General features: G+C 43.2%; 1 protein-coding gene and 1 pseudogene across 1 annotated transcript in view; one reads left to right on the top strand and one right to left on the bottom strand.

Annotated features, from left to right (window-relative positions):
• The window catches only part of LOC100909739 (uncharacterized), a 35,878-nt pseudogene that overhangs the window by 3,686 nt on the left and 5,679 nt on the right, over positions 1-26,513 (top strand).
• The window catches only part of Scgn (secretagogin, EF-hand calcium binding protein), a 41,968-nt gene continuing 34,448 nt past the window's right edge, over positions 18,994-26,513 (bottom strand). Inside the window, exons 10-11 of the mRNA NM_201561.2 lie at positions 25,232-25,300; positions 18,994-19,527 (exon numbers count right to left, since the gene is read on the bottom strand). Coding sequence (NP_963855.2) covers positions 19,399-19,527; positions 25,232-25,300 — 198 coding nt within the window. The 3' untranslated portion in view covers positions 18,994-19,398. The remainder of the gene's footprint in view (positions 19,528-25,231; positions 25,301-26,513) is intronic.

Raw genomic sequence — 26,513 nt, 5'->3', positions numbered from 1 at the left:
GCCTAACATAGACAGGACAAATATAGGAACTTCCAGGGATTTTAAAGGCTACAACTTAGCAAAAGGCCATTGTAAAAGTAACTTTTGCTCTCCTGATGCAATTGTTGTCACCCAGGTTTATTGTTTCCCTAGGCTGACCTAGGCTTAGTTCTGAAAGCTTCTAACCTCTGTACAATCTAATCTAGACCTAAAATGTTCTCAGCCGCTGAGACTTACTGCTGAATAAGCTCATTCTCTCAAGTTCTTTCTAAACTATGGCTGTATGCTTGAACTCTGCTCTTCTGGCTCAAACTCCCCTCCCAGCTGAATGATTAAATCTGGCTTCTCTCAGTTCTCTAAATTGCTCTGCCTGGCCTTATACTGAAAGATTCCGGCTCCTCCCTCACCAAGATGGCATCCTTGCTACAGTCGGAGTGGGTTCTCCATCTCGTCCAAGGAGAAAAGAAGTTCGGGGCCCACTCTCACAGCTCTACTTCTGCCGATACTGCAGTGAGCTTCGATCGCTAGAATGTATGCCACACAAGGTGGACTCGAATTATTGTCCCAGCTGCTTAGAAAACATGCCATCAGCTGAAGCCAAATTAAAAAAGAAAAATGTGCCAACTGCTTTGACTGTCCTGGATGCATGCACACCCTTTCCACCTGAGCTACAAGCATCTCCACACAGCTTCCAGACGACCCAGCCAAAACCACTATGAAGAAAGCCTATTATTTGGCCTGTGGATTTTGTCGATGAACATCTAGAGATGTGGGCATGGCAGACAAATCTGTAGCTAGTGGTGGTTGGCAAGAACCAGAAAATCCTCACGCACAACGGATGAACAAGTTGATTGAATATTACCAGCAGCTTGCCCAGAAGGAAAAGGTTGAACGAGATCGCAAGAAACTGGCACAGCGAAGAAATTATATGCCTTTGGCTTTTTCAGGCAAGTACAGCCTTGGGACCAGGCTTCAGTGACCATGAGCTGGTACATCCATTAGTACACTTGCCGGACTTTCCCTTAGAGAAGGAGAAGACCAGAAGGAGGTAAAGATTGAGCCAGCTCAGGCTGTCGCTGAAGTGGAGCCTCTGCCTGAAGACTATTACACACGACCAGTGAACCTGACAGAGATGACCACCCTTCAGCGGCGCCTCTTACAACCTGACCTGCAGCCCGTCTTGGCCTCACAGCTTTATCCTCGACACAAGCACCTTCTGATCAAATGGTCCCTGTGCTGTCGGAAATGTGAACACAATTTGAGCAAGCCAGAATTTAATCCAACATCCATCAAATTCGAAATCCAGTTGGTTGCTGTCAATTATATTCCAGAAGTGAGAAGCATGTCGATCCCCAATCTTTGCTACATGAAGGAGAGCCAGGTCCTCTTGACTCTTACAAATCCAGTGGAGAACCTCACCCATGTACCTCTGCTGGAGTGCGAGGAAGGGGACCCTGATAACATCAACAGCACTGCTAAGGTGGTGGTGTCTCCCAAAGAGCTCATCTTAGCCAGCAAGGATGCAGCAGCAGAGTACGATGAGCTGGCAGAGCCCCAGGACTTCCAGGATGACCCTGACATTGGAGCTTTCAGAAAAGCCAACAAGGTAGGCATCTTCATCAAAGTCACCCCACAGCATGAGGAAGGGGAAGTGACCATGTGCTTCAAGATGAAACATGATTTTAAAAACCTGGCTGCCCCCATCCGCCCTATGGGAGAAAGCGACCAGGGCACAGAAGTCATCTGGCTCACTCAGCATGTGGAACTGAGCTTTGGCCCTCTTCTTCCTTAAAACAAAACTACCTGGTGGGCAGATCCCACCCAGCCATGTCACTACAGCCCTCAACAGTGTGGAAGCTGCTGCTTCACCAGACATGTTTATAAAGATGTACTACTGAATCCTGTGGAGTGGAGGGCAGGCCAGGGTTCGGAGCACAGGGTAACTGCTGTTGATACCAGTAAGCCTGTGTCTCTCTGAGCCCTGCACATTGAGTAACAGCATCGTTCCATCACAGTAAAGGAGTAGCTATTCCATGGAGGGGCGTTGTATTTACTCCCTAAGAAACATGCTGTGCACCTGTCACAGTTTGACAGAAAGCCTTAGGGTGGTAATCCAGAGCAGACCTTGTCTTTGTGCTGCAGCTTTGGTCTCAGTGTTCCAATGGCTTTCTGTATGCCGTTAAGGATAACCCTGAAATCATAACCCTTCACTGGCCTTGGCCCTGGCTCTCACTTTGCCAATGATTTCCATTTGACAGAGCAGTAGGACTGTCAGTGTGTCTCTAACCTAGTGATGGCAGGGCAACCTGTCACTTTCCTAAGGCACTCTGTCTGTCTCTTCCAAAGGAACACAGTATACCTGTCACTTGCTTGTCATTTTCCTCATTAGTATATGGGACTTTTAAGAATTTGAATGGCAAGCAGTTACATGTCATGAAATTCATTTGTTTTAATATTACCACAATACCCAAGGGCTAAGGCTGCCTTAGGGAAACAAACAGGGAAACAAACTTTATGAATCTCACTATCTGCCCTCCTCTGTTGTTTGTTTGTTTGTTTGTTTGTTTGTTTGTTTGTTCGTTTTTCAGATAGGCTTGCTCCGTGTAACTCTCGCTGGCCTGGAACTCAAGCTGCTAGGATTAAAGATCCTTGCAACCATGTTCAGCTCGCTGCCCTGTTCTATAAATCAAGAAATTGCTCTAACATTGGGGCTTTTAGAAAGAGCTGGGACAGTTTATATGGACACTTTGCTGCATCACTTCTGGAATGCAGAAAACATTTTAAACTAACTTTTAGCATGATCCAAACTAATGTTCTTTCTGCTGAACTGAAGGAAAAATTAACTTTCAATCCCTTAAATTTAAAACTGGACACAAAGAAAAAGAACCATTCCCTTAATGAATATAAGACTTGTGCAGTTGTGTGAAGTGAGACCATTGTGATTGTAAGCCATAGAAGTTCAGCAAGTAGCCAGGATGCCAGCCTGAACCTAGACTTGCTGATTTTCTCAAATACTGACATTGAGTTGTTTTCTAAAATCAGAGTTGACAGAGTAAACCAGCTGCACTTTTCCTTAAAGTACTCCTAGTACATGACCAACAGACCTTGGAAGAAAAAGTTCCTGTTTACAAATCCTGCTTTGGTTTTCATTTTAAGTCTCTGGGGGTTTTATTTTGTATTAAGGAATGTATAGTCTGGACTACAGATAGAATACTCTTTGTTAGTTTTATCTAAGAAGAAAACACTTAAGGAAGCTGTTGAAAGACACTTTGTTCTTTGAAGATCTTAAGATCAAGCCAATTTTATGAAACAATATTCCCACAGAGTAATATATATATACTAGAATATAAGAAGAAAACACTGATCTCTAATACTATGGGAACAATAATGTTTGCCTCTTAGAAGCTGAAGCTGAAAGTTGGTTAATTACGAGTTTCAAACTATAGAAAGAGTGGTTTTCTGCAACTCCACAAGGCCTACTATGAAGCCACTATTCAGGGTCTTGGGGGTGGGGAAGGGGCACACATCAAAGTGCAGATAGCCTCAGCTGAGCACATAATGTGGAGACTGGCACAGTTGTCTCTGTCTGTATGCCTTTATGCAGTGACATTGATACTTCTTCCCTAGGAAAACATTGAAGTAATGGGGCTCTTCACTCCTGTGGGATAAACACAAAAAACACTTGTGGGTTGGGTTTTTTTTTTGGGGGGGGGGCTTTGGTTTTTTGTTTTTCAAGAAGTCAAGTTAACTTAAAAATATCAGCTCTACACTGTTTCAAGGTAAGTTTAGTGCAAGCTGGTCTTGTTTATGTTCTTAGGAAAGGTTCGACACCTGCAGGTGGTGAATTAGGACTTGTGACTGTCACTTTTTGTATTAGATGAGGTGCAGGGTTTCTATTACTAGTCAATGTGCACCAAGACACAAGTCAAGAGTCAGGCGTCCTTAGCACTTGAAACTACAATTTTGGATGCTTACTGCTAAGTTACTTTGGGTTTGTGAGTTGATTCACACTCAAACAAATTTTTCGTTTGTTCCAAATACATGTTACAGGCATACTGCACTAAATATCCTTGCGTCTTTGTAATGAGAATCCTTGGTGGGTGAGAGGCACTCCTTGACTTAAATAACAGGTTACTATTTTGCCTTACTGCTTAATATAGTGAAATAAAGCAGACAAAGCCCCCCCCCAAAAAAAAGAAAAGAAAGAAAGATCCCCTCTTGACATTAGTGTAGCCATTTCTTAAAAATGAAAAATTTTAAGTTGGCCTCTGCTTAGCCCCTAGACGTTAGACCAGAAAGTACAGAAAGCACATCCCACCCACGCTCCAGGAAGCTACCTGGGCACAAGAACAGATGATATAGCTGTGGCCTTGTCCTGGGTACCCCAGGAGAGGAAACATCTGCCAAGTCAGATATCCTTGGTCCTTGTCCTGGGTACCCAAGGACAGGAAAACATTTGTCAAGTCAGACGTCCTTGGTACTGGAATAGCTGCGCTGATATGGCTGTGGCTTTGTCCTGGGAACTCCAGGATGAGAAACATCTGCCTAGTCAGATATCCTTGGCACTGAAATAGCTGAGCTAATGAGGCTGTGTGACCTTGTGGGGACTATATAGACTGTACATTTCTGCTGTTCGGGGCTCTTCACATCCCTCCTGCCTGAGGACTGTGTCGAGCCCCAGTGCACTGGTATCCCGAGTAAACCTCTTGTTTTTACATCGAGACTGAGTCCCGTGTGTTCGTGGGGTGGTGGGTGTCCTCAGGACCGGAGCGAGAGTCTCCTGTCTGAGGGTCTTTCGATACTAACTTTAGCAATCTTTCCTAATCTTCTGGCTCCTTATTCTCTGGTTCCTTTTGTCTTCACATGTGTCTAGCTTGTTCTCTCTTCATCTGTCTCTGTAAAACTCTCTGGTAGCACTGCCTCCTCCTCCCTCTCTGTGCTGCTCTACTCTCCCTCTCTACTCTACGGCACTGCTCTCCTGGAACTCTGCCGTATCCCTGAACTGACATTCACATTCACACACATACACCTTGCGGGTTATTTGACCTCCATTTCCTTTCTCTGTCACACACCAAGGTCAATAACTGCATCTGACCCCATAATTCTGTTCTCTATCGAGAGCTAATGAGGGAGGACCATACATATGCTGAAGGCCACCCAGGCATCTTAGTGAGACCCTCACTAACTACACAGTGTACAAAATAGGCAGGGGATGTAGTTCTGTTGTAACACTAGCCTAACATGGTGATCCTGAAGGAAAGAAAAGAGACAGCAAAGCATCTTCCTTCACAAACTCTGATGCTATTTCACTGACTATTGCTTAGTGGGTAGGCTAAAGCTCTACAGTTTTAAGTTGCTTTTCTTTTGTTCAGAGTGAGATTTAACATGTATGTGTTATGCGTATGAGTGTGCGGTATGTGTGCGTGATGTGTGCGTGATGTGTGTATGTGGTATAAGTGTGTGGTGAATGTGGTGCATAATATGTGATGTGTGTGGTGTATGTAGTATGTATGTAGTGTGTGGCATGTAGGATGTGTAGAGCATGTATGTAAGTATATAGTATATGAGTGTGTGTTATGTGAGTATATGTATGAATATTAGTTTGTGATATGTGTGTGTATAACTGGTTTGTGTGTCTGATGTGTGTGTAGTGTGTGTGTGTGTTATGTGTGTGTGCATAGTGTTTTTCTGTGATCATGAGTATGTGGTGTGTGATGTATATGTGATGCTTGTGTATATCATAGTGTTTGTATATGTCTGAGTGTATAATGTGTTGTGATGTCTGTGTAGTTTACGTGTATGTGATTTATATTTGTATGTGTGATGCATGTGGTTTGTATGATTGTATCTATATATGTGTGTGGTTTGTATGTGTAGTTTATATATTTGTATGTGTGGTATATGTGTGATTTATATGCTTGTATATGGAATGTGTTTGTGTGTGTGTGTGTGTGTGTGTGTGTGTGTGTGTGTGTGTTTGTATACATACATGTATCAGTTAGTGCTATCTTACACAATGTCTCTTTGGGTCTATTCAAAATTTTAAACTGTAATCTTGTTTCTCTTCATATCACATAATTATGAAAATTTTTAAAAAGACAAACAACAATTTTGCTTTTGTTGCTTTTCAGCATTAAAAAATGTAAGCCACAGTAAGCCTTTCCTGGCATAGTTCTAAACTCTGAATACAGGAGTCTTACAGAGCAGTTGAATATTTAGTCCACGTGGAGTACGTGGTGTGGTGTGTGTGTTTGGATATACACACTTGTGTGCACCAAAGATCAAATTCCTTGATAATCTGAAATGTGGTTACACATGCACTCTATTGAAATCAGATATAACCCCAGTTGACAGCACGGGAGCCAAGCAAGCACTGTATGTGAAAGCCAATCTATCATGATCCGATTCTACAGTGAAGAGACTGAGCAGTCAGAGTCCGCATATCTCATTGAGTGAGTCTAGGGAGAAAATTAGAAGTTGGTGCTCGAGGTTTCTAACTTCATTTCAACTTCAGCATCTGTAAGTGGAAAAATACACATCAAGAATGAGAGCTCCAACAGCTTCACAGGCTGCCGACAAATCTACACAGAGACTGCTAGTTTTCTTCTCTCTGCTGTGGGCACAGAATTCAGACAGGCCTGTTAGGAACCTGCCTTGTCGACTTTTCAGCTGGGTGGTTTAGACACAGAGCTCTCTGTGTCTCAGAGCCATCCCTTGCCATTCCTACCTCATGGAATTTCTAAGATGAAGTCAAAGTCATAAACAGGTGTGCTATTGTTTTCTTCACCCAGAGCAGCAATTGTCAGCCCAGTGCAATCCTGATCCCCAGCGAACACCTATAATATCTAAAGATACTTTCAGTTAATTCAAGCATGATGGTGGGACTGACCTTTTTAAGAAAAAGATTTATTTATTTCATGTATTGAATACCCTGCAACTGTCTTCAGACACACCAGAAGAGGGCATCAGATCCCATTACAGATGGTCGTGAGCCATCATGTGGTTGCTGGGAATTGAACTCAGAACCTCAGGAAGAGCAGTCAGCACTCTTAACCACTGAGTCATCTCTCCAGCCCAGGCCTGACCTTTCTTAAATACAGAAAAGGATATCGCTCACATCTTACAGTACACAGGACAGCCTCCCTCCACAAAGAGTCATCCACCCAATGGCAATGTCCTTAGCTGAGAGATTCTATCTGATGTTCTGCAAATACAATATAACAAGTATGAAGATCTTTCCAATGAGGGAATAGCTGATCAATACTACAGCCATGCCTGACAGCAGTGTGGGGATGGGAAAGGTGCAGAAAGTTCAGAGAACACTCCTTGTTCAGAACAATCCAAAGCAAATAGCTCTGGATTGACCCAGTTCTCCATCCACCTTTCCTACTGGGAATCCAAGTCAGTTGTTAGTAACTTAAACAGAAAACTCACTATTTCATGAATTTGGCGACATCTTTTCTGTACGATTTGGTTCAGGGTCTCTCCTGAGGTTGAACTCACATTGTTACCTGAGCTGCAACCTGTTAAGTGACTGTATGCCTGGAGAGATGTTTCTAAGCTCACGGCTGTGACTGTGAGCTGCAGCTTCCAGTCTTGCTATCGGTTCTCTCCAGGGCTGAGCCCAACATCCAGCGGGCTTCCTTTGGGCAAGCCCTTCAAGAAAACAAGACACTATGGCCTAGATGGACGCTTTGGGTCCTTTCTAAATTCATCTCTGAAGTTATAGACTGTGCTTTCTGAACCACCTTGCCACCATTGTACAGGGAAGTGGGGAAGCCCCAAAGGTATACCGTTTTACCCCAGACTGAGGGAGACCTTTATTGGTAGACTTTGAGTCAGTGTTTCCCAAATTTGTTAAGTCATAGAATTCCCTGGCTCCTAATTCTGAATAAATTTGAGGCTAATCTTGACCTACAAAAGCCTTCACAAGAAGATGGCTGCTAACAAAAAATGCTTCAGTTTGTTTTCTTGACCTGGAACGTTTATGAAATGTCCTAGATTACCTGCAAATGCCAAATGAGTATTGCTGGAAAAACAAAAATTTGATGTCCAAGACCTAATTTCTTTTTTTTACTTAATTTGTATGGGTATGGGTATTTTGGTTGCCTGTATGTCTGTGTACCACAGGGTACCCATGAGTGAAAACCAGAAAGAAAACAAAAAGGAGAGGACACGACTACTCCTAGCTATGGTGGAGGAGAAAGTTTATTATAAAAAGTGGTAGAGCATAGCCAGAAGCAAACACACCTGGGAGAGTCCAGAGTGGTCAGGACCCTGAACCACCCGGGGTGGGGTGGGGGGTGGGACTAAGAACAGCAGTGGAAGGTATAAAAGGAGCAAAATGCCTGGATTACATAGGGAAGAACCTCTGGGGGAAAGGCAGCCGAGATCCTAGGCTGGAGAGTTCAGGGTAGAAGCCAGAGTGCACTAGTTATACCCAGTAACAAGTAGGGACTGAGGGATGCTGGGAGAACATGGAGGCCAGGACTGCTTTGATATGTTAAATAGCTGCTTGTTTGAAACTTAACAACCCAGTACCTGCAGAGGCCAAAAGAGGGCACTGAATTCCAGTGGACAGGGGTTACAAGCAGTAGTGAGCTGCCATGTAGGGGCTGGGAATTGACAGGTCCTCTGGAAGAACAGTCAGTGTTCTTATTCACTGAGCCACCTCTCCAGCTAAAAAACATAAACAGTAAGCCTTCTTCCCAGGGCAGAGATGTTACAGCATCTTTCTTTGAAATCACCCCTTCTGGGATGGCTGTACCATACAGATAGCCTTGGCCCCACCTGTTATTTAGTAATTTCCCTACCACTGGGCACTTAAAGGTTTGGAAGGGGATTTCCAATTAAACATAGTACTAAAAACAAACTTCTTTTTACATAGAAATGTGTTCAGTTTTCTCCCCTTGGGATAGATGAGTAAAAGTGAAGTTTCTATTTCAGAGGTCAATTTCCATTTCTTTCCTTTTTTGGAAAATGTGTTATTGGGGAAAACTTGTGAAGAAAATACAAATGCTTCTGCACTGCCTGTTCCAGGAAAGGGTAACCATGCCTTTGTTTCAAAGGGTTACTATGATGACCTGTTGTTACAACAACCTGGCTATGACCAATTGGTCTTTGCTTCAGGAGGTCTTTATGACTAATTTGTTATGTTTATGTTCTGTAACCCTGCCTATTTGCCTGCCAGAGCTCCCACTTAGAAACTTCCTACCTTGAGGTGTAAAAACTTGTCCCCACATCCAAAGCTGACCTTTCAACTCCCCCTCCCCCTTTCAGGAAAGTCAGTCTATCTATGTGAATTTTTTTAAAGGTTTGCTTTAATTAATTTAATTTAATAATTTGGCCATGATTTGGGTTGGTGGTCTTTCTCCTCTTATCTGTGGGATTAATACTACATGGTATAAAGCAGAGTTTCGGAGTCAGAGAAAATGACCCTACAACAGGCAGATGAACACCCTAGCCATCATCATCCAAAAGAAAGAGACAAAGGCAAAGAGAAAGAAAAGGTCACCTCTTTGTGAGTCAGAAGAGTGAGCAGACTCAAAAGAACCTCCTAGTGGTTCCTTGGTGGCTATAACAGAGAATGTCTTTGGGAGGAGAAGAAGTCATCCCATGAAAAGGATTAGTATTTCTCCCATCTCTTTAGCATATCTTAAGGTGAATCTGCCTTCCTCAGATGTAGTCTCTTAGCCAGCGGTTGACTGGTCCTTATGGGATATTAGGTCTCTATCTGGGCCAGAGATCCATTCTCTCCAACAGAAGAAAATAGATTTTCCTTAATGTGTCTTTAATGCACATCACAAAAAGCCCCACCTACAGGCAAAGGATGTGTTCTAAACGCCTGTGCAACTCTCCCAAATTTTGTCTTTATCAGACAGTAATTCCATTTTAGGCATCCCTCAGGCCACCTCACACATCTTTCTTATCAAAAGAAAGATAAAAGGAAAACGGTTTCTTGGCAACATTTTAAGATGTAACCAGAGAGCTACCCAAAAGGTATTCAGGGCTGATGCCAAGACAGCGAATTAATTAATTAATCTCTCTTGGATCAGCCTGTGCCCACATTTAACTAAGTCTCACTTTGAGCTACTTTCCCTAAGAAAGTGTCCTTAGGTGTATTTTACTCTCTCCTGAACACCACTTTTTCTCTTAACTTTCACATTTAAGCCTACATTAAAATATGTCTGGAGAGCTGGAGAGATGGCTCAGCAGTTAAGAAGACTTGCTCTTACAAGCACCCACTTGAAGGCTAACTACTCTGTGTAGCTCCCCCAGCTCCAGGAAGTCTGATGCCCACCTCTGGCCTCTGCACGCACTGCACACATAAAGCGCACTGGTATACATGCAGGCAAAACACCTACATAAATAAAATCCAAATAGATCTTAAAATATCTTTAATAAAATTCCAAACTCAGAGGCTGGAATGAAAGCTCAGAAGTTAAAAGATCTTACAAAGGTCCTGAGTGATAGTTCTAGAACCTGTGTAAGGGTGCCCACAGACGTCTGTAACTCCACCTCTGTGGTTACTTGGGCTCATGTATGATAGAGTGCCTTGGTACAGCAGGATTCCTGTGAGATCGCAGAGAACCTTAAGCAGCCACTATTGCCCATCCCAGAAGGAAAGTTGGCAGAGATAACCTGTCTCCTCACACAATGTCCTGCTTGAAGTACATAATTGGGGGGGAAAGAGAGTAGGAAATTGTTTGTAAGCCTCCTATGGCTGTAACAATTTCCTCATTCCCAACCCTTTCACTTCACACCTGTAAAGGACTGGAGCCAGGTTTTTTCCCAGGTAGACTCCTTAGTTCCTTACTTGAGAGGCTGCCCTTGATGTGCATGCTAATAAACCCAGGCCTATTCGTTGAAGGTCAGACTCTGGTCTCTCTTTGTCTTCTGTATTCTTACACTGCCCCAGAAATTTTACAGTGTGTTCACGTACAAAATTAAAAGTAATTAAAAAAAATCTTAGAGGTTTTATATAAGTTTTAAATGACCCCGTTTTATTACAAATCAACTAATTGTGAAATTCTTTTTAGTGTCAAAGCTGCGAACCTTAGGGAATTACTTATTTTTATATTGCTGTAATAGATGTTGTGACCAAGGCAATTTATAAAGAAAGGCTGTATTTGGATTATTGTTCCAGGGAGTAAGGGAAGGAGCAGGCATGCAGCTAGAATAACAAGCAGAGAGCTCACATCCTGAAGCACTAACAGAAAGCTGAACTAGAAATGGCATCTTTAAAGTCTCCAAGCCCAACTGCAGTGACATACTTCCTCTAACAAGGCCACACCCCCTGAGCCTCCCCAAACAGCATCATCAGCTAGGGACCAGATTCAAATGCCTGAGACTATGGGGGATGTTGTCAAACTACCACACTCAGTTTACCCAGAATCACAGAAGTTAGTGAGGGCAGCAATATGTCTGTCCTCTCTCCACTGAGAACTGTGTGTATTCTAGAAACTGTCAAGGACATGTCAAAGCTCATTTAGTTTAGTGATGCTCTGACCTTTTATTGGCAAATTCCAAAATAGTCAGTCAGTCAGTCTCTCTCTCTCTCTCTCTCTCTCTCTCTCTCTCTCTCTCTCTCCTCTCCATTATTCCTCTTCTTCCTGTTTCTATTTTTCAAAATAGATTCTCACTGTGTAGTTCAGAATGGCCTGGAACTCACTAAATAGCCCATGCTTTAAACCCACAGCAATCCTCCTGCCTCAGCTTCCCCAGTGCTAGGATTACAGGCATGAGCTATCATACCCAAAAGCTAACTTCTAATCACTTCATGCCTGTATGCCCTTCTCTAAACTGCTTCCTCTCATAGTCCAAACACAAATCCAAAGTCTGTTTCATGTTTGTTATTGATGAGGGCTTAGAGACTAGAATATGATTGGTGGCTTCCTAGGGCCTATCCTCCAAATTTTGATTTGTGTCTCTTTTCCTGGTTCAACTGCACTTAGTCACCACCAAACATCCTGAAAGACAAATCCATAAATTAGAAAGAAGGGTGGAAGGGATGGAGGCAGGGAGCCCTATGTGTTAGGACTAAAAGTAACTCGGGGAAGGAAAGGGTTTCTTTGTAGTCAGTATATCACTGAGAGAAGCCAAAGCCGGAATTCAAGGCAGGGGTCTGGAGAAGAAGAAATGGTGAAGACATTTCTCCATAGCTTGCTCAGCTTGCTTTCTTATAGAACCCAGGGCCACCTGCCCAGGGGTGACACAGTCAATGAACTGGACCCTCCCACATTAATCACTAATGAAGAAAATACCCTCAACAGACAGACATGCCTACAAGCCAACATGAGGCTGGTCCTCAGTTGATAGTCCCTCTTCCTTCCAGGTGACTCTGATTTATGTCATGTTGACAAAACTAACCAGCACATGGTAAGTGTTCCTATCCTGCCTGATGGGGTAAGAAAATTTAGGTGAGTCAAAAACAGGCATGCAGAGAAAGCACTTACTGAAACACAGTACAAAAGGGATGGCAGGAAGGAGAGTGGTACTGAAAGTGGTCAGGTTTTATCAGCGTGCATCACTGGATGGCTAGGCAGACATCTCACTCCAGCCGAGGAGCAATTTTCACAGTACTTTGTGTTTTCGTGGGATCGCTTTTCTTGTCTGAGGCAAAAATAACCTTTTTCTGGGACTATCGTGTTCTAAAACTGCATCCATGGTGAGGAACCATTTCACCAAAGCGAAGCTCCAGGGCTGGGCAGAAGGCTGCACACATATACCGTATGCATGCATGCGTGCATGTGCGTGTGTATATGTGTATGTGTGTGTGCATGTGTCTGTTTCTCCCTCCTCCACCTCTGCAACCCCTCCCTCTCTCCCTCTGTCCCACCCTCCCCTTCACCTTCCCTCACTTGAAATGGAATCCAAAGCAAACTCAGGCAGTCTTTCTGCACGAAGACCCGGACAGGTGATTTAACTTCATGCTGTACCCCACCCCCACCCCTTTGCCTTCAGCATGAAGCTGCTTTTGTGTCACAAAAACCTCTAAGGTCGAGCTGAGTCATATCCCTTAATTGTTTCCAGAAGGAAGCCTTTCAGAAGATTAGTCATCCAGTCGTGAGAAACTCACCCTGGATTTTCACTGAGCCTCAGTCAGCTTCATGGAATTAGCACCATATTCCTCGCTGAATCTCTGAATTCAGAGCGAGAGGCGGCTGCTGAGCATTCAGGCCTTTGAGAAAACTGGCTAGAAATCCAGTTGTAGTTGCCTAAAAGAGAGGGCTGTGGTGGGCTCCATCTCGAGGAGGGGGAGTGCACGCCATCTTCTCCCACACACCTGACACCATTCCTGCCATGTTCCCAGGCACCAGTGGTTACAGATGCCCAGTGGGCTCCTAAAAGTCCCCACACGTCCCAGGATCCATGAGGAAAACAATGTGCTATGTGTAGAGCCTTGGGTGGGATCCCCAGCACTGCCAGAAAGAAGGAAATGAATAGGCTGTGTTGACTGCATTCAGGACAATGCCTGCGCTTCCCAGCAGAGACTCCTGTTACTCTCATTCTGTATACTTAGGGTCATTCACTATTACAGAGCTCTCAGAATGACGTTTTCTCCTAAGTTTTAACAAGAAATGACCTTGTACAGGGTATACAAGTTCCCTGAAGCAAAAAAAAAACTAGCCAACCAAACAAACAATAACAACAAAACAGGTTTTATTTCCTTTTTTAAAGTTTGGATTTGTCATGAGTCAGTGCTTTTGTACATTCATATCAAATGCCACAGACTTAATTTCACACTCTTTTCCCCAGCGTGTGTGTGTGTGTGTGTGTGTGTGTGTGTGTGTGTGTGTGTGTGTGTGTGTAAACCTGAACATAATGGGGAAAAAGAATGCAGATACCCTGGACTGGGTATCAGAGTTCTCACAGGCTGGCAACACACTGCAAACTCCATCAGAGGACCAGAGTTTAACTAGAAATGTCATCATCAGCCACATGGATGAAAAGGGAGAATATTGCTGTAGGGATATAAACTAGACCCCATCTTTAACCTTCCAAGGGTTCTGTAAGTAGCTGGTCCTAACCTATCTCCAAGTAAGGAAACCAAGAGGGACTTTCCCAAGGACTCTGGGATGGGTTGTGACCCCACAAAACTCCTATGTTAAGGACAAGTGAACTAGCTTAATGGGTAAAAGTGATTGCTGCCAAGACTGACAACGTGAGTTTACACTGTGGGACCCACTAATTTGTTCTCTTACCTCTACATGCCTCCCATACAAAATTAATTAATTGGTTCTTAAAATTCACATATTTTAAGTCCTGCTCTCTTGTACCTCAGAATATGATTTGGAAAGGGGACCATCACAAATGTGATCCACAAGATGAAGGTATACTGACTAACAGGTCAGCATCCACCCAGGAGGCCGGCCATGCAAACATAAAAGCAGATTCGACGATTTTTCTACAGCAAAGAACACCAAAGATTACTGGAGAACCACAGACAGCCAGGAGCTGCACCTGGAACAAATGCCTTCACAGCCCTGACGATGTTCCCTCCTGGACCCCAGCCCTCACAGCCATAAATCTATACATTTTGGTGTTTAAGTCAACTTGTTCATGGCACTTCAATATGGCAGAATGGTGAAATAAATGTAGCTCTCCAGAGGGTTCCTCGAAAAGCCAAGATCCAGATCTTGTGACTTTTGGTACAGTGTGATCTCATGATAGACCAGCTGCCTTTCAATCACTTGTGTCTTGATAGTCCAGGCTGCCCTCCTGGAAGAGATGACCTCCATGTTTTGCTTAAAGGTCACCAACATGTGTTGTGGGAAGGAGAATGCAGAGTAGGGTATACACAGAGGTTACCAGGAAGCCTGGATGGGCCAGCAGACCCATTCAAGAAAATCCTGGGCTAAAACTGTTTCCTAATTTAGTTTGCAAACATTCTTACATGGGCAATGTAAGAGATAGAATGTGCAAGAGATAAAAGTCTATGTCCAATAGCGAATCGTTCAAGATTACTCTGAAGATTACTTTAGACACGGCCATAATCAAAGGCAGGCTTCTTTGAAAATGGGTGGGAGTGGGAGGGGAAGACATTCAGCTAATTTTAACAAGTGGACCAGACCTGTAGTGAGCCTCTCTGTCCCAAGGCTACCCACCACAGGAATTACCCAAATCTCTGTATTAGGTGTGATCAGTCTGTGTACCCAGAAAGTATGAGACAAAAAACTCAGGTTAAAAAAAAATTAAAAAGCAGGTACTCAGAAATTGGTCAAGGGACAAGCAAAAGTGTGCAATTTAGGTTCAGTTGACCTCCGGGATCACCAAGTATGAGTGAGTCTGGCTCTTTTGACCCCTTTAAGAGATCTGAAGAATGACATTTGGAAGCCCTCCCTCCCGATGCTTATGAGGCAGAGACAAAAACATGAATCAGCTGGCTACAAAGTGCAGTTCATTATTTGCTGCGGCCTTTAGGGTTTTTTGTGGAGACTCTACATCTGTTAAAGGTCACCGCCAGCCCTCCAGCCTGTGAAACAGGCCTGCCAGCCCCCTGATGACAGCATGCAGAATCTAATTGCAGGCTGCCCTCTTTGATGACTGAACAAATGCTGCCTTTCCCATCTCTAGAGTAATTTGGAGCTACACAAGCGCTGTGAGCCTGATGCAGCAGCTGAGAAGGGCTCTCAGATGATCACTTTGCAAAGCAACATCATTGTAGCGCTAACATTTGCTCCAGGATTACTATAATTGTGCCTGAAGTGAACAGTGCTGACTCAGAGTGACACAGATTTGTAAATGGCACCGCATACACAAAGCAAGGGTTTACACGCAACTAATTCCCTACTACCCTGTGTACAACATTCTATAACCCAATTGTTCTACTGTCTGCACTCTACAAAACTGAAAAGAAGAAATGATTCTTCTATGTCTTGGTTAAAGTGGGAGTTACATTTTGATAGATGGTAACAATGAGATGATGGTGGTGGTGGTGGTGGTGGTGATGATGATGGTGGTGGTACCATTGCTGCTGTAGATGGTAATGATGCTAATGCTGATGTTACAGATTCTTGTGGCAGTGATGCTGTTGATGCTACTGGTGATGATAGTGATGATGTTAACAATGATGGTGATGGTACTGCTGCTGGTGGTGGTATGCAGATGCTGATATTGGAAATATTGATGACAATGATGATGGTGCTGCTACTGATGATGATGATGGTGATGATGCTAATGATGGTGGAGGTGAAACTGCTGCTGAAGATACTGCTGCCATTGCTAATGGCGCTGCTGCTGATGGTGGGGATGCTGATTATGATGATAATGCCGATGGTGGTGGTGATGAGGATGTTTGAGTCTTCCGGCTCTCTGCTTTTTCTTTGTCACACTTGAAACACAATGAGAATTGGGAACACCCAAGATTCCTCTCTAAAACTGTGCTGTTTCTATAGTTTTCTTTTATGAAGCTAGCTACAATTCCAGTGCTCTGGGGTCCAAGGAGCTTACTCTGTTATTCCAAACCAGGTCTATTTCTTTTGTTCTACTTGCAAAGGAAGGAGCTTGGCTTGCCCTCCTGCTTCTCCAAGGTCCACTGATTTCTACTCTCCTAAATCTCTTCTTCCTTCTGTGTCTTCTCTGCAGACTAAGTTCTGAAGCTTTTGAAACAGAAATTTTTGGAAGACTTATATAGACCAAGGCAATGGGACAATAGGGTCTGCAAAATTAGTAATTTGGTGATTAACAAGTACGTAGTGGTTAACGAGTATGAAGAGATGGCTCAGTGGTTGAAGCACAGATTGCTCTACCAAAGGAGCTGCATTATCAACATCAGCCTTCATGACATAAGCTTCATGACAGCCTTAACACCTTCAACATCCTGGGAATCTGATGCCCTCTTCTGACCGCTGTGGGCACTGCATTCATGTGCACAGACTGACTTTTCCTTTCTCGCCCTCTCTCTCTCCCCCTCTCCTCCTCTCTGTCTCTTTCTGTTTCTTTCTGTGTGTGTCTTTCTATCTCTCTGTCTCTTCTATGTCTCTCTCTGTCTCCGTCTCTGTCCGTCTCTGTTTTTCTTCCTCTCTGTTTCTTGTTTCTCTCTCTCTCTCTCTCTCTCTCTCTCTCCATATATATATATATATATATATATATATATATATATATATATATATATATCTTTGTGTGTGTGTGTCTCCATTTTTCTCTCTTTCACACACACATTTGAAAATGCATAGTTGCCTCCTAAAATTAAAATTTCACAATAAACACTTATCATAAAGGCAAACCTCCCTACCAGAGCCTGAAACAAATACTAGAAACACTGACCCTGTCTTTATTTAACTGAATGACATACTTTTCATGCTGTGTTTTGTACATTGTAACTTATTTAAATATGACATTAAGGTTTTCTTGTTTGCTTAGTTGTTTTTCTGTTTTCTTTTTGTGGTACAAAACCCAGACCTTACATGTGATAGGCAAATGCTCTACCAGTGAGCTACATCTTCAGCATTAAGTTTCTCTGACAGATCTTAAACTAGTTACATAGCCCAGGCCGGCCTTGAACTCGCAATCTTCCTACCAGTGTCCTAAGTATCTGGGATTATGTCCTTGACTCAAAAATCCTTTATTATAAGAGTTGTTCCAAGAAGGCTTGTGATTCTCAGCCTTCGCACCTGGAGTATCTCAACTTGTTCCATAACTGGCCATGTTCTAGCTGACAGTTACTAGTATGGTCCAAAACTGCCATAGTTACCTTCTCAATGAAAACAAAGAATGTTTAAGCCATTGTGTCAAAGCCACTTAAGCCTTGGGTCAAAACCCAGAGATGAGATGGGACACTTCCTAGCTAAGAGACTTTAGTCATCTGTTTACTGTCTTTGATGATAAATATTATAATTGGCAAAACAGAAATAATAATAGCATCTTCAGCACAACCCCTCCTTTGTTGAGAATGCAGTTCTTCAGTAAGATGAAGAGCCTTTTTCTGTATTCTTTATACAAGGGCATGACCAAGATGTCCCTAGATTCCTTGCATTAAATGCAAGTGTCATGGGCCATCTGGAAAATCTTACTACCCTTTCAAATTTGGGGATAAGAACCAATCTAAAAGAGAAGTGAATTAATTACAAGCAGAGTAAATTCTGAGATACTGAGGATGAGGATAGTGATGACAACTATTTGGATGTCAACAGTGTGATTATGACTGTAGTGATAATAATATTCAAGTCTTCTTGTCCTTTGATTTTTCTTTGCCATGTGTGGGCGTGTGCATATCCCATAATCCCATGCCAAAATCCCATGCCAAATTCGAGCCTCAAGGAGAAAACTGCAAAGACTCGCTATTCTTTTAAATTTGGGAATAAGAAATATGGGTAAAAGATAAATGGGTTAACCACAAGAATGAATTCTGAGGTGACCGTAAGCATACAAAGTCAAAACTGATAGCCAAGAGAAATGTTTGATGTCCAGACCAGTGAGGAACTACTTGCTGGGTGACTATAGGGGAGAACACCCAAGGTATTTATAAGCAGAGATAGATGGAGCAAGGAAGCAAGATGCTGATGGAAGATCAAAGTCGCTCTTTCCACTGCCACTATCTCACCTACTGTTCATGTGGTACATTACATATATGAAATACTCAAGTCAGCTTGGCAATTAATACAATCTTCCCAGTAACCATGGTGATTTAATATTTCCGTGTATGTGTGCTTGTGTGTACATGTGCCTGTGGAGGCCAGAGGTCAACACTAGATGTCTTTCTCTATCCCTTCCACTGTGGCTTTTTGTTTTTGTTTTGTTGTTGTTGTTGTTGAGACAGGGTCTCTCACTGTACCTGGAGCTCATCCACTAAGCTAGGATGACTGGCCAGCAACTGCTAGAGACACTGCCTCAAAAAAGAAACAAACAAAACAATGAAACATGATCCACAATGCTCTACTCTTCCTATCAACTTGGGGCTATTGCTAGCTCCCTGCAGCCAGTAGTTGCTTCAGAATGATGTCCCTCACTCTCTGCTAAGCCTTCCCTGAAAACCATCAGAACATGACAAAGCTTACACAAAGTCAAGCATATCTTCATTCTTGACCATAGATTTATTTCTACAAGAAGACATATTTGTAGAAGTGACAGCATGACACAGGTGACATTCTAACTGAGCAGAAAGGTCAAAGACAAATGGGAGATGGTAGAATGGATCACTGGGTAATAGGGAAAGTTGAACAGAGCAGGACCAGCAGGTAAACTGAGGCCCTGGAGGTGATAGGCCAAGGTCAAGGAACGAACATGGAAGAAGCGGTTGAGGGCTTCCCGTGGGATAAAATCATGGCTGCCTCTGGAAGCAGCACCCTAGGGCCCCTCCCCCTATCAAGAGTACCAAACTGTCAGGGAGAAAGTCCATTAAGGTGGGTCCCCAAAGCACAAGCACACTTCTCACAGCAAGAGCACAGACACATAAGCAGAGAGCAGGGCAGTTGGGGATCAGGGGTTTATTTTTAGCCCAAGACACAGCGCCAGCTCAGACTTCTGGATCTTTCCATCCTTGTTCACATCGCAATGTCGAAGCAGAATCTCCCGGAACTTATCAAGATCCACACCGCTGATGCTAGGCTGAGGACAAGAGGACATGGTCATTCGGAAGTCCAGTGGCAGTCCAAGATTGCAGTGCCCTCCCCGAGGATAGGCCAAGAGGAGCCAGAGATGAGAGCCAGGGACAGCTACTGCCTCCTTACCCAACCCAGGTCCTTAATGTTTGCTGGCAATGTCTTGATTTCTCAGCTTGCCCCTTCAGGCAAAGTAAACAAATAAATTATTTTAAAGTAAAAAAAAAATGATTTAAAGTAAAAAAAAAGATTTCCACATTGCTTCCCACTATTGTTGAAGAAAGCCTGCCTTATTAGCAATTGAACTGAGTACATTATACTGATGGGGGAAAACATTTTATCATTGTCCCTGGCTCTTCATGACCCATCTTCAGGACATTTAGCACCTTTAGTTTAAACGAGGTTCAGACAAAATAAAAATCTAGTTTCCATGTTATAGATCCAAGTAGTTGTGGTGATTTGGGTATGCCTAGCCCAGGGAGTGGCACTATTTGAAGGTATGGCCTTGTTGGAGTAGGTGTGTTACTATGGGTGTGGGCTTTAATACCCTCATCCTAGCTTTTTGAAAGGTAGTAGTCTCATAGCAGCCTTCAGACAAAGATGTAGAACTCTCAGTTCCTCCTGCACCATGCCTATCTGGATGCTGCCATGCTCCCACCTTGAAAATTAACTGAACCTGTGAACCTGTAAGCCAGCCCCAATTAAATGTGTGCTTATAAGAGTTGCCCTGGTCATGGTGTCTGTTCACAGCAGTAAAACCCTAACTAAGGCAGAAGTAACTGAGGATTTGTTCCAGGCCTGCTTCCAGACTGAGGAGGGACAGTGGTACCTGCACTCCAGAGAAGCATTTCGAGTTCCCAGGCTGTACATGGGCTGCCACAGTGCCAGAATGACTGCCTCAAACACTACCTCATAGTGACAGCCTTTGCCCAGGCTTGAAGAGAGGCTCAGAAGAACTCAGCCTTCTTCCAACGGAGAGCGCTGAAGTCTTTTTACCAGGTCTCCTGATTGATGGCCTGGGTCTGCCACCTCACACTGACACACTGCTCTAGAGAAAGCTGGGGAAGAGGATGAATCTAAACTGCAAAGCGGATGTCCAAAGAAAATCAGTGAATCTGATTTCATTCTTCTTAGTTGCTTGAGTTGTTTTAAGAGGGGGGGAAAAGGCAGCTTTACTTGAGAGACTTCTGAGCCCCTGGGAAGCACTCCTGACTCCCATCCCCACCCCAGCCCTGTCCATGCTTTCTTTACTTTCAAAGAAACCTCTAAAAAATAAATAAATAAAACAAAACAAAACAAAAAAAACAAACAACAAAACAAAACACTTCAATAGGGGATAAAGCTTTCCATTCCCAAACTAGAGAGTCACAACCAGTAGGGCTAATCTACACTCCATTCCGGGAGAATGCCTGACTGACACAGCATGTGTTCCTGACTGTGGCTCTGTCCTCAAACAGGAGGAGAGAAAAGAGTAGCAAATGGAGGAGCAGAGCAGGGTCGGGAGTGGGAGGGGCCAGACCTCTCACACCTCTGCGAATCATCAGATTACAGGAGTGAAGTGAAATGCATTACTGCCAGGTTCCTTTCAGTGTGCTCAAAAATTACAGTTTCCTGGGGCTTAGTAGTAGGTGGGCGTGTGTTGCAGCTCAAAGAAATGTGTCTTAGATGTTCAGCCAGTTGCACAAGAAGCACCATAAAGACTTGCCTGCCTTGCTGACTCAAGAGGTGAGAGATAGAGTTTTAAATTAGCTCAAAACTCAGCAACAGGATCTAACTCAGGAAGACAGATGGTTAAAAATGCAGAAGGACTGGTACAGACTCACTGACCCTCCGTATGTCACTGGACGTGGGTAAATGAGTAACTGGTTCTGTTCTACCCCTGTGATGTTTGTTCAAGCCCCCATTGTGCCCTACAGATAATGTTCCAGCCATTGTGTCCTGCAGATAGTATTCCAGGAAACCGGGGCCGAAGCCTAACCAGATGTGTATCAGACACAGATGCTTCATCAACTCTGACATTTACCCTAAAGGACAGGAATCAAGATCTATTCTCAGGAGAATGAGGGCTTGACCTTTCCCCTGATTTAAACCCTAGAGTCTTAAGAACAATCCTGTGACTTTGAGAGTGTCCCCTTGTGACATTTTTGGTATTTCCTTTTGACATCCCCTCATCTCCTGGGACTTGTGACTTCTTCCTTTAAAAAGCCCTTCTCCCAGCCACTCAGGGTCGACACCTCTGTCTCCTGTGTGGGATACCTGTCGACCCGGAGCTCTCCGAAATAAACCTCGCCTCTGCGCATTGCATCAAGATGGTCTCTCGTGTGTCTGGGGTCCGAGACTTCCCGAGACTTGAGTAAGGGTCTCCCTTTGGGGATCTTTCAGAGGCAGCCAGAAGCAAATGAGCAGCTTTCATTTTAAATGAAGACCTTTTCTCTCCTCCACCTCAAATGACCACCTGAGACCAGCCCCAGTACAGCAGATTGAAAACTAATGATCTGCCTCTCAGGCACCTTGGGAGTTGGAGTATTTTGAAACTGATCCTCTGACTCCAGGCATACCCATAGCTGGTGCTTGGTCCTGTGTGTGGATTTATGTGAGATTACTGCATCCCTCAATGTCACCATTAGGCTTTTATCCCACCCCACCCCTTTTACATTCCAGCTTCCTGAAAGAATGAAAGCTGGAATGTAAAAGGGTATTTAGCCCATCAGTCAGCATGCCCCAGGCTCTGTGCTAGGTATCCTGGCTCACAGACCCTGGACATGTTCTAAACATCATAGGCCTGAGCTATATATGGTACTCAAGGTCAGCCCAGCCAACTTAGTGAGATTCTGTTTCAAACTATAAATAAGAATAGGCTTGGACTTCAGCTCAGTCACAAAGTGCTTGCTGAGAATATGTGAGGTCCAGCCTTCAATCCCAATCATGACAAGCAAAATAAAAGACAAGCAGGAGAAGAAGCTGAAGTCTGTAGATGCTGATACCCGTGATCACCTTGCCAGCCAGTGGTGAGCCTGGGCCTGGAATACCAGGCAGACAGCCTAGGACAAGAATTCTTAGGCTCTAGTCTCCTTGGCTTCTTAAATTTTACTTTATTTTATTTTTGATAATTTTAATGACTTTTAAGGATTTAATTATTTTTACTTGTATGTGTGCATGTATGTTTGTGTATATGTGTGGTATTGTGTATGTGTACATATGCACAATGTCCAAGGAGGACAGAGAGGTTATCAGATCCCCTGGAGCTGGAGTTATCACCCTAAGTGATAGGGTGGTTGTGAGCCACCGAGTGTGGTTATTGGAGACCACATGCTGGTCCTCTCCAAGAGCCAAGGGTGGTCTTAATTGCTGTACTGTGACTCCAGCTCTTCAACATTTTTATATGTAGAAATAATTTAAAAATCAGAAAAGGAGGCAAATGCTTTAAAATTATGGTGTTATCAGTTGCCCTTGGACACAAACATCCTGTCTTTGAGGCTGTCATGCATGCCTTTGGCACACTTGGATTTCAGTCAAGATTATCCTGTATGGCATGGTCATCCATTGATTAAAGATTCCTTTGGGAAACTCCCTCCCATATTTTTATAATTTTCCAGCTCAGGAATGCACTCGAATGATGATGGCCAATTTGCTCTAAAACAGTAACAAAGACTGATACTTTGGGGGAGTCATTTTGTCTCCAGGGACTATGATAGCTGTCTACAGATACCACTTATCCTTGGAAGGCAGGTCTCACTGGACATCTCTTGTGGGTGACAGGTCAGGCAACAGAAGGCTTAAGAAACTTGTTCACAGTATCAAGTCATAAATAACTGATCTCAAATGGGACAACAATGCATATGTGTCATCAGAAGAAAATTTTTCAAGCAAGAAGGAAGGAAGAGGAGAACAGATAGTAGGTGATGTGGGAGGAGGATCAGACACTAAGTGTGTTACTTTGGGGGAGTCATTTTGTCTTCAGGGACTATGGTAGCTGTCTACAGCATCTCTAGGCTTTGAGGGCCTATGTTCAAGCTTTACCCAATGTGGAAGAAAGCCTCCTCCTCACTGCCTATGGAAAACAGTACTCTCCTAGCAGCCTTGGGATGAAGATAGAGAATCTCAGATCCCCTAGCACCATGCTACCTGCATGCTGCCATGCTTCCCACACTATGATAATGAACTAAACTTCTGAAACTGTAAGCCAGCCCTAACTAAATGTTGTCCTTTTTAAGAGTTGCCTTGGTCATGGTGTTTCTTCACAGCAATAAAGCCCTAACTAAGACATGAAGTGTCTGGAGAATGCTTTCCAAGTTCTACACAGGAGGGAGAGGATTTCAGAATAGATCTATTTTACTTCCACATGTGAGACTCATCCTTGTGTCAAGACCATGGGAGGAATAGCAGCATAAGCTCCATGCCTGATTAAGGAATCCACAGGCCTAAAATCAGTTAGGACCCTGATTCTGTGACACAGAGGAACCTAGGCAGCAAGCCATAGCATTGAGTCCATCAGAGCAAACTAACACTCAAGTTGGATCAATCCATCTGCCATGAAACTTTAATATACCAGAGATAATTCCTTTGTTCCCATTACTTAAGCTATAGAAGAGGTAGTAGACAAAGCGGGATTGTCCTTTAACTATCATTTCAAAAGGAAACACCATACAAATATCTGTCATTTATTCTGACAGGGAAATGCATGTATTTCAGCAGGAGCCAGAGGACAAGGGGGAGAACAGCTAAAGCCATGGAACAAAGGGGGGAACAGTTGAGGGATCACTGTGAGGAGGACAATAAGTTGGGAGCCCAGAAGATGTACCAGTCAGTGATCCTGAGTGGATGTCAGATAGAATTGTGCCTGTGTCTGCTCAGTCACAGAATGTCAACTTTCTGGAGCTCTGTGCAAAAAAAAAAAAAAATGATAACCACTGCAAGGTTTCCTCATCTTAATCATATATGCAAATTATTCTGAGACTCAATGTAATTAACAACTGTTACTCTAATTTGTTGCTGTCTGGGACAGCCAGGATGCAGTCATTGTGCATCTAATAATGTACTTCAAAGTAATCCCTAAGTACAAAGGCGACTAAATCCACTGTCTACACTGCTCCCTAGAGAAAGAGAAGCTGGAATTGTCTGCCTAAGGAGATTATAAACCAGTACAGAGAGTAAAGTTCAAAAGAAGGAGATTACCTTTTTAAGAACATTGTCGACCCTACAGAAAATGGCTGTGTGCTATATTAAAACCTAAATCATCTCAGCCCAAGCCTCAGCCATACCTAAGAGGAAGTGCCCATCCTAGGCTAGATGTTCAAAAAGCCCTTGATGCAAAACACGTTATATGAAATTAAATTTAGAACTGTAGTTATAATAATAAGCAAGTCTGAGAGAGGCAAGTAAAGGGGAGAAAAGACATCGGGCAGCTGAAAAATAAAACAGTAAAATACACAGTAATACTGGACTATTTGGGTAAAGCAAATGACTTTAAAATGATGGTTAAAAGACAGTTCTGTGTTAAGAATATGTTATTTTAACTCATGTAGCCTAAAGAAAACAAAAGGAATTTGTTGAGTCTCATAGAATATCAATGGTTATTAAATGGAAATGCCTCTGGACCTTTCTCTCCAGTATTAATCTTCACCCTCACTCATTCTCAGAAATAATGCAATTTGTCACAGTGTCAAACCCAATGCATGATGGGACTAACCCTTCCAGACTCCTGAACTCACCTGGACCAGTTCCATCATGTCTTTGACAAATCCATCCACTTCTGGGCCTTCCAGGGCTCCAGTTTTACTCTGAAAGATAAAAAAAAATCCAACCACTTAAATATCATTATCGTAATTTGAAAAGCTAAATAATAAATTTGACAAATCAGCCAGTCAGTGTTCATTTGTAACTGCCAACCAATTTAGGAATGAAATGTTCTGTGTTTTAGCCTCATGGGATATGAGTGCCCTGCAGGAATGAAAAGAATCCTTCATCAATAGCTTCCTGCCCCCAAATAAGGAACCATTGCTCTGTTCTCCTCAGCAAATAACATTGACATGAAACTTACTGCCATCTGCTTCCCAAATGAAGGCTTCTGTTGGGGTAAGTGTTAATTGCATAGCAATGGCCCTTAAAGGGACAGGCTGAATATTTAAAATGCTTGCATTATGACAGAACAATCATTTAGTGATTGCTGAAAGTGTAAATTTTAAATAGCGTAAAATTTTAAATTTTAAATCAATATATGAAACATTGTTTTTTTTTGTATATAAGATGTTTTCTTCCTACTCATTCTGTAATCTATTGTCAACACGAAAGTAAAATGAAGCCCAGACACTCCAATGTGTCCATTTTGTCCTGAAGTATCTGAGATAATAATGCTTTCTACTTCACAAAGTTTTCAACATATTTATTTTTATTTTCTGTGTGGGGGTGTTTTGTTTGTCTATATATCTATGCACTGTTGTGCGCCTTGTGCCTGTCGTGACTGGAAGAGGGTACCAGATCCTCTAGAATAAGAGTTACAGACACTTGTGAGCTGCCATGTGGGTGCTGGGAATTGAACCATGGGTCTTCCCGAGGAGCAGCTGTTTCTGTTAACCACCAAACCATCTCTCTAGCCTCTCCCTATCTCTTAATTTTTGAGACAATGTCTCACTGTAATCCACACTAGTCTTGAACTCAGTAAATCCTGCTGCCTCGACCTCCAGAGTTCTGGGTTAAGAGGCAAGAATCAGCAATCCTGTATACTGTCTGTTCTCTTCATGTTTTCTTTGTCCTCAACTTTTAAGGTGTTGTTTTGAAACTTGGTTTCCTTGGCTGGATTCACTAGCAGTCCTGCTGCATGCTGAGCTCTTCTGTAAAGGCTCCTGGAGTTCGCTTAGCTCACTTAGCTAACTTAGCGCCATCAGATCCATTCTTATTCTAATCACCCTAGCTTTACAGCTGGGGTCGGGGGAAGGTGGGGAGAATACAGAAGCTGAGGTACCCACCCCAGCTCACAGAGCTGACCAGTCCAGA

The sequence above is a fragment of the Rattus norvegicus genome, chromosome 17, assembly GCF_036323735.1.
Source record: "Rattus norvegicus strain BN/NHsdMcwi chromosome 17, GRCr8, whole genome shotgun sequence".
NCBI lineage: Eukaryota > Metazoa > Chordata > Mammalia > Rodentia > Muridae > Rattus > Rattus norvegicus.
The sequence above is the reverse complement of the archived record's forward strand: the minus strand, read 5'-3'. Positions and strand labels throughout refer to the sequence as shown.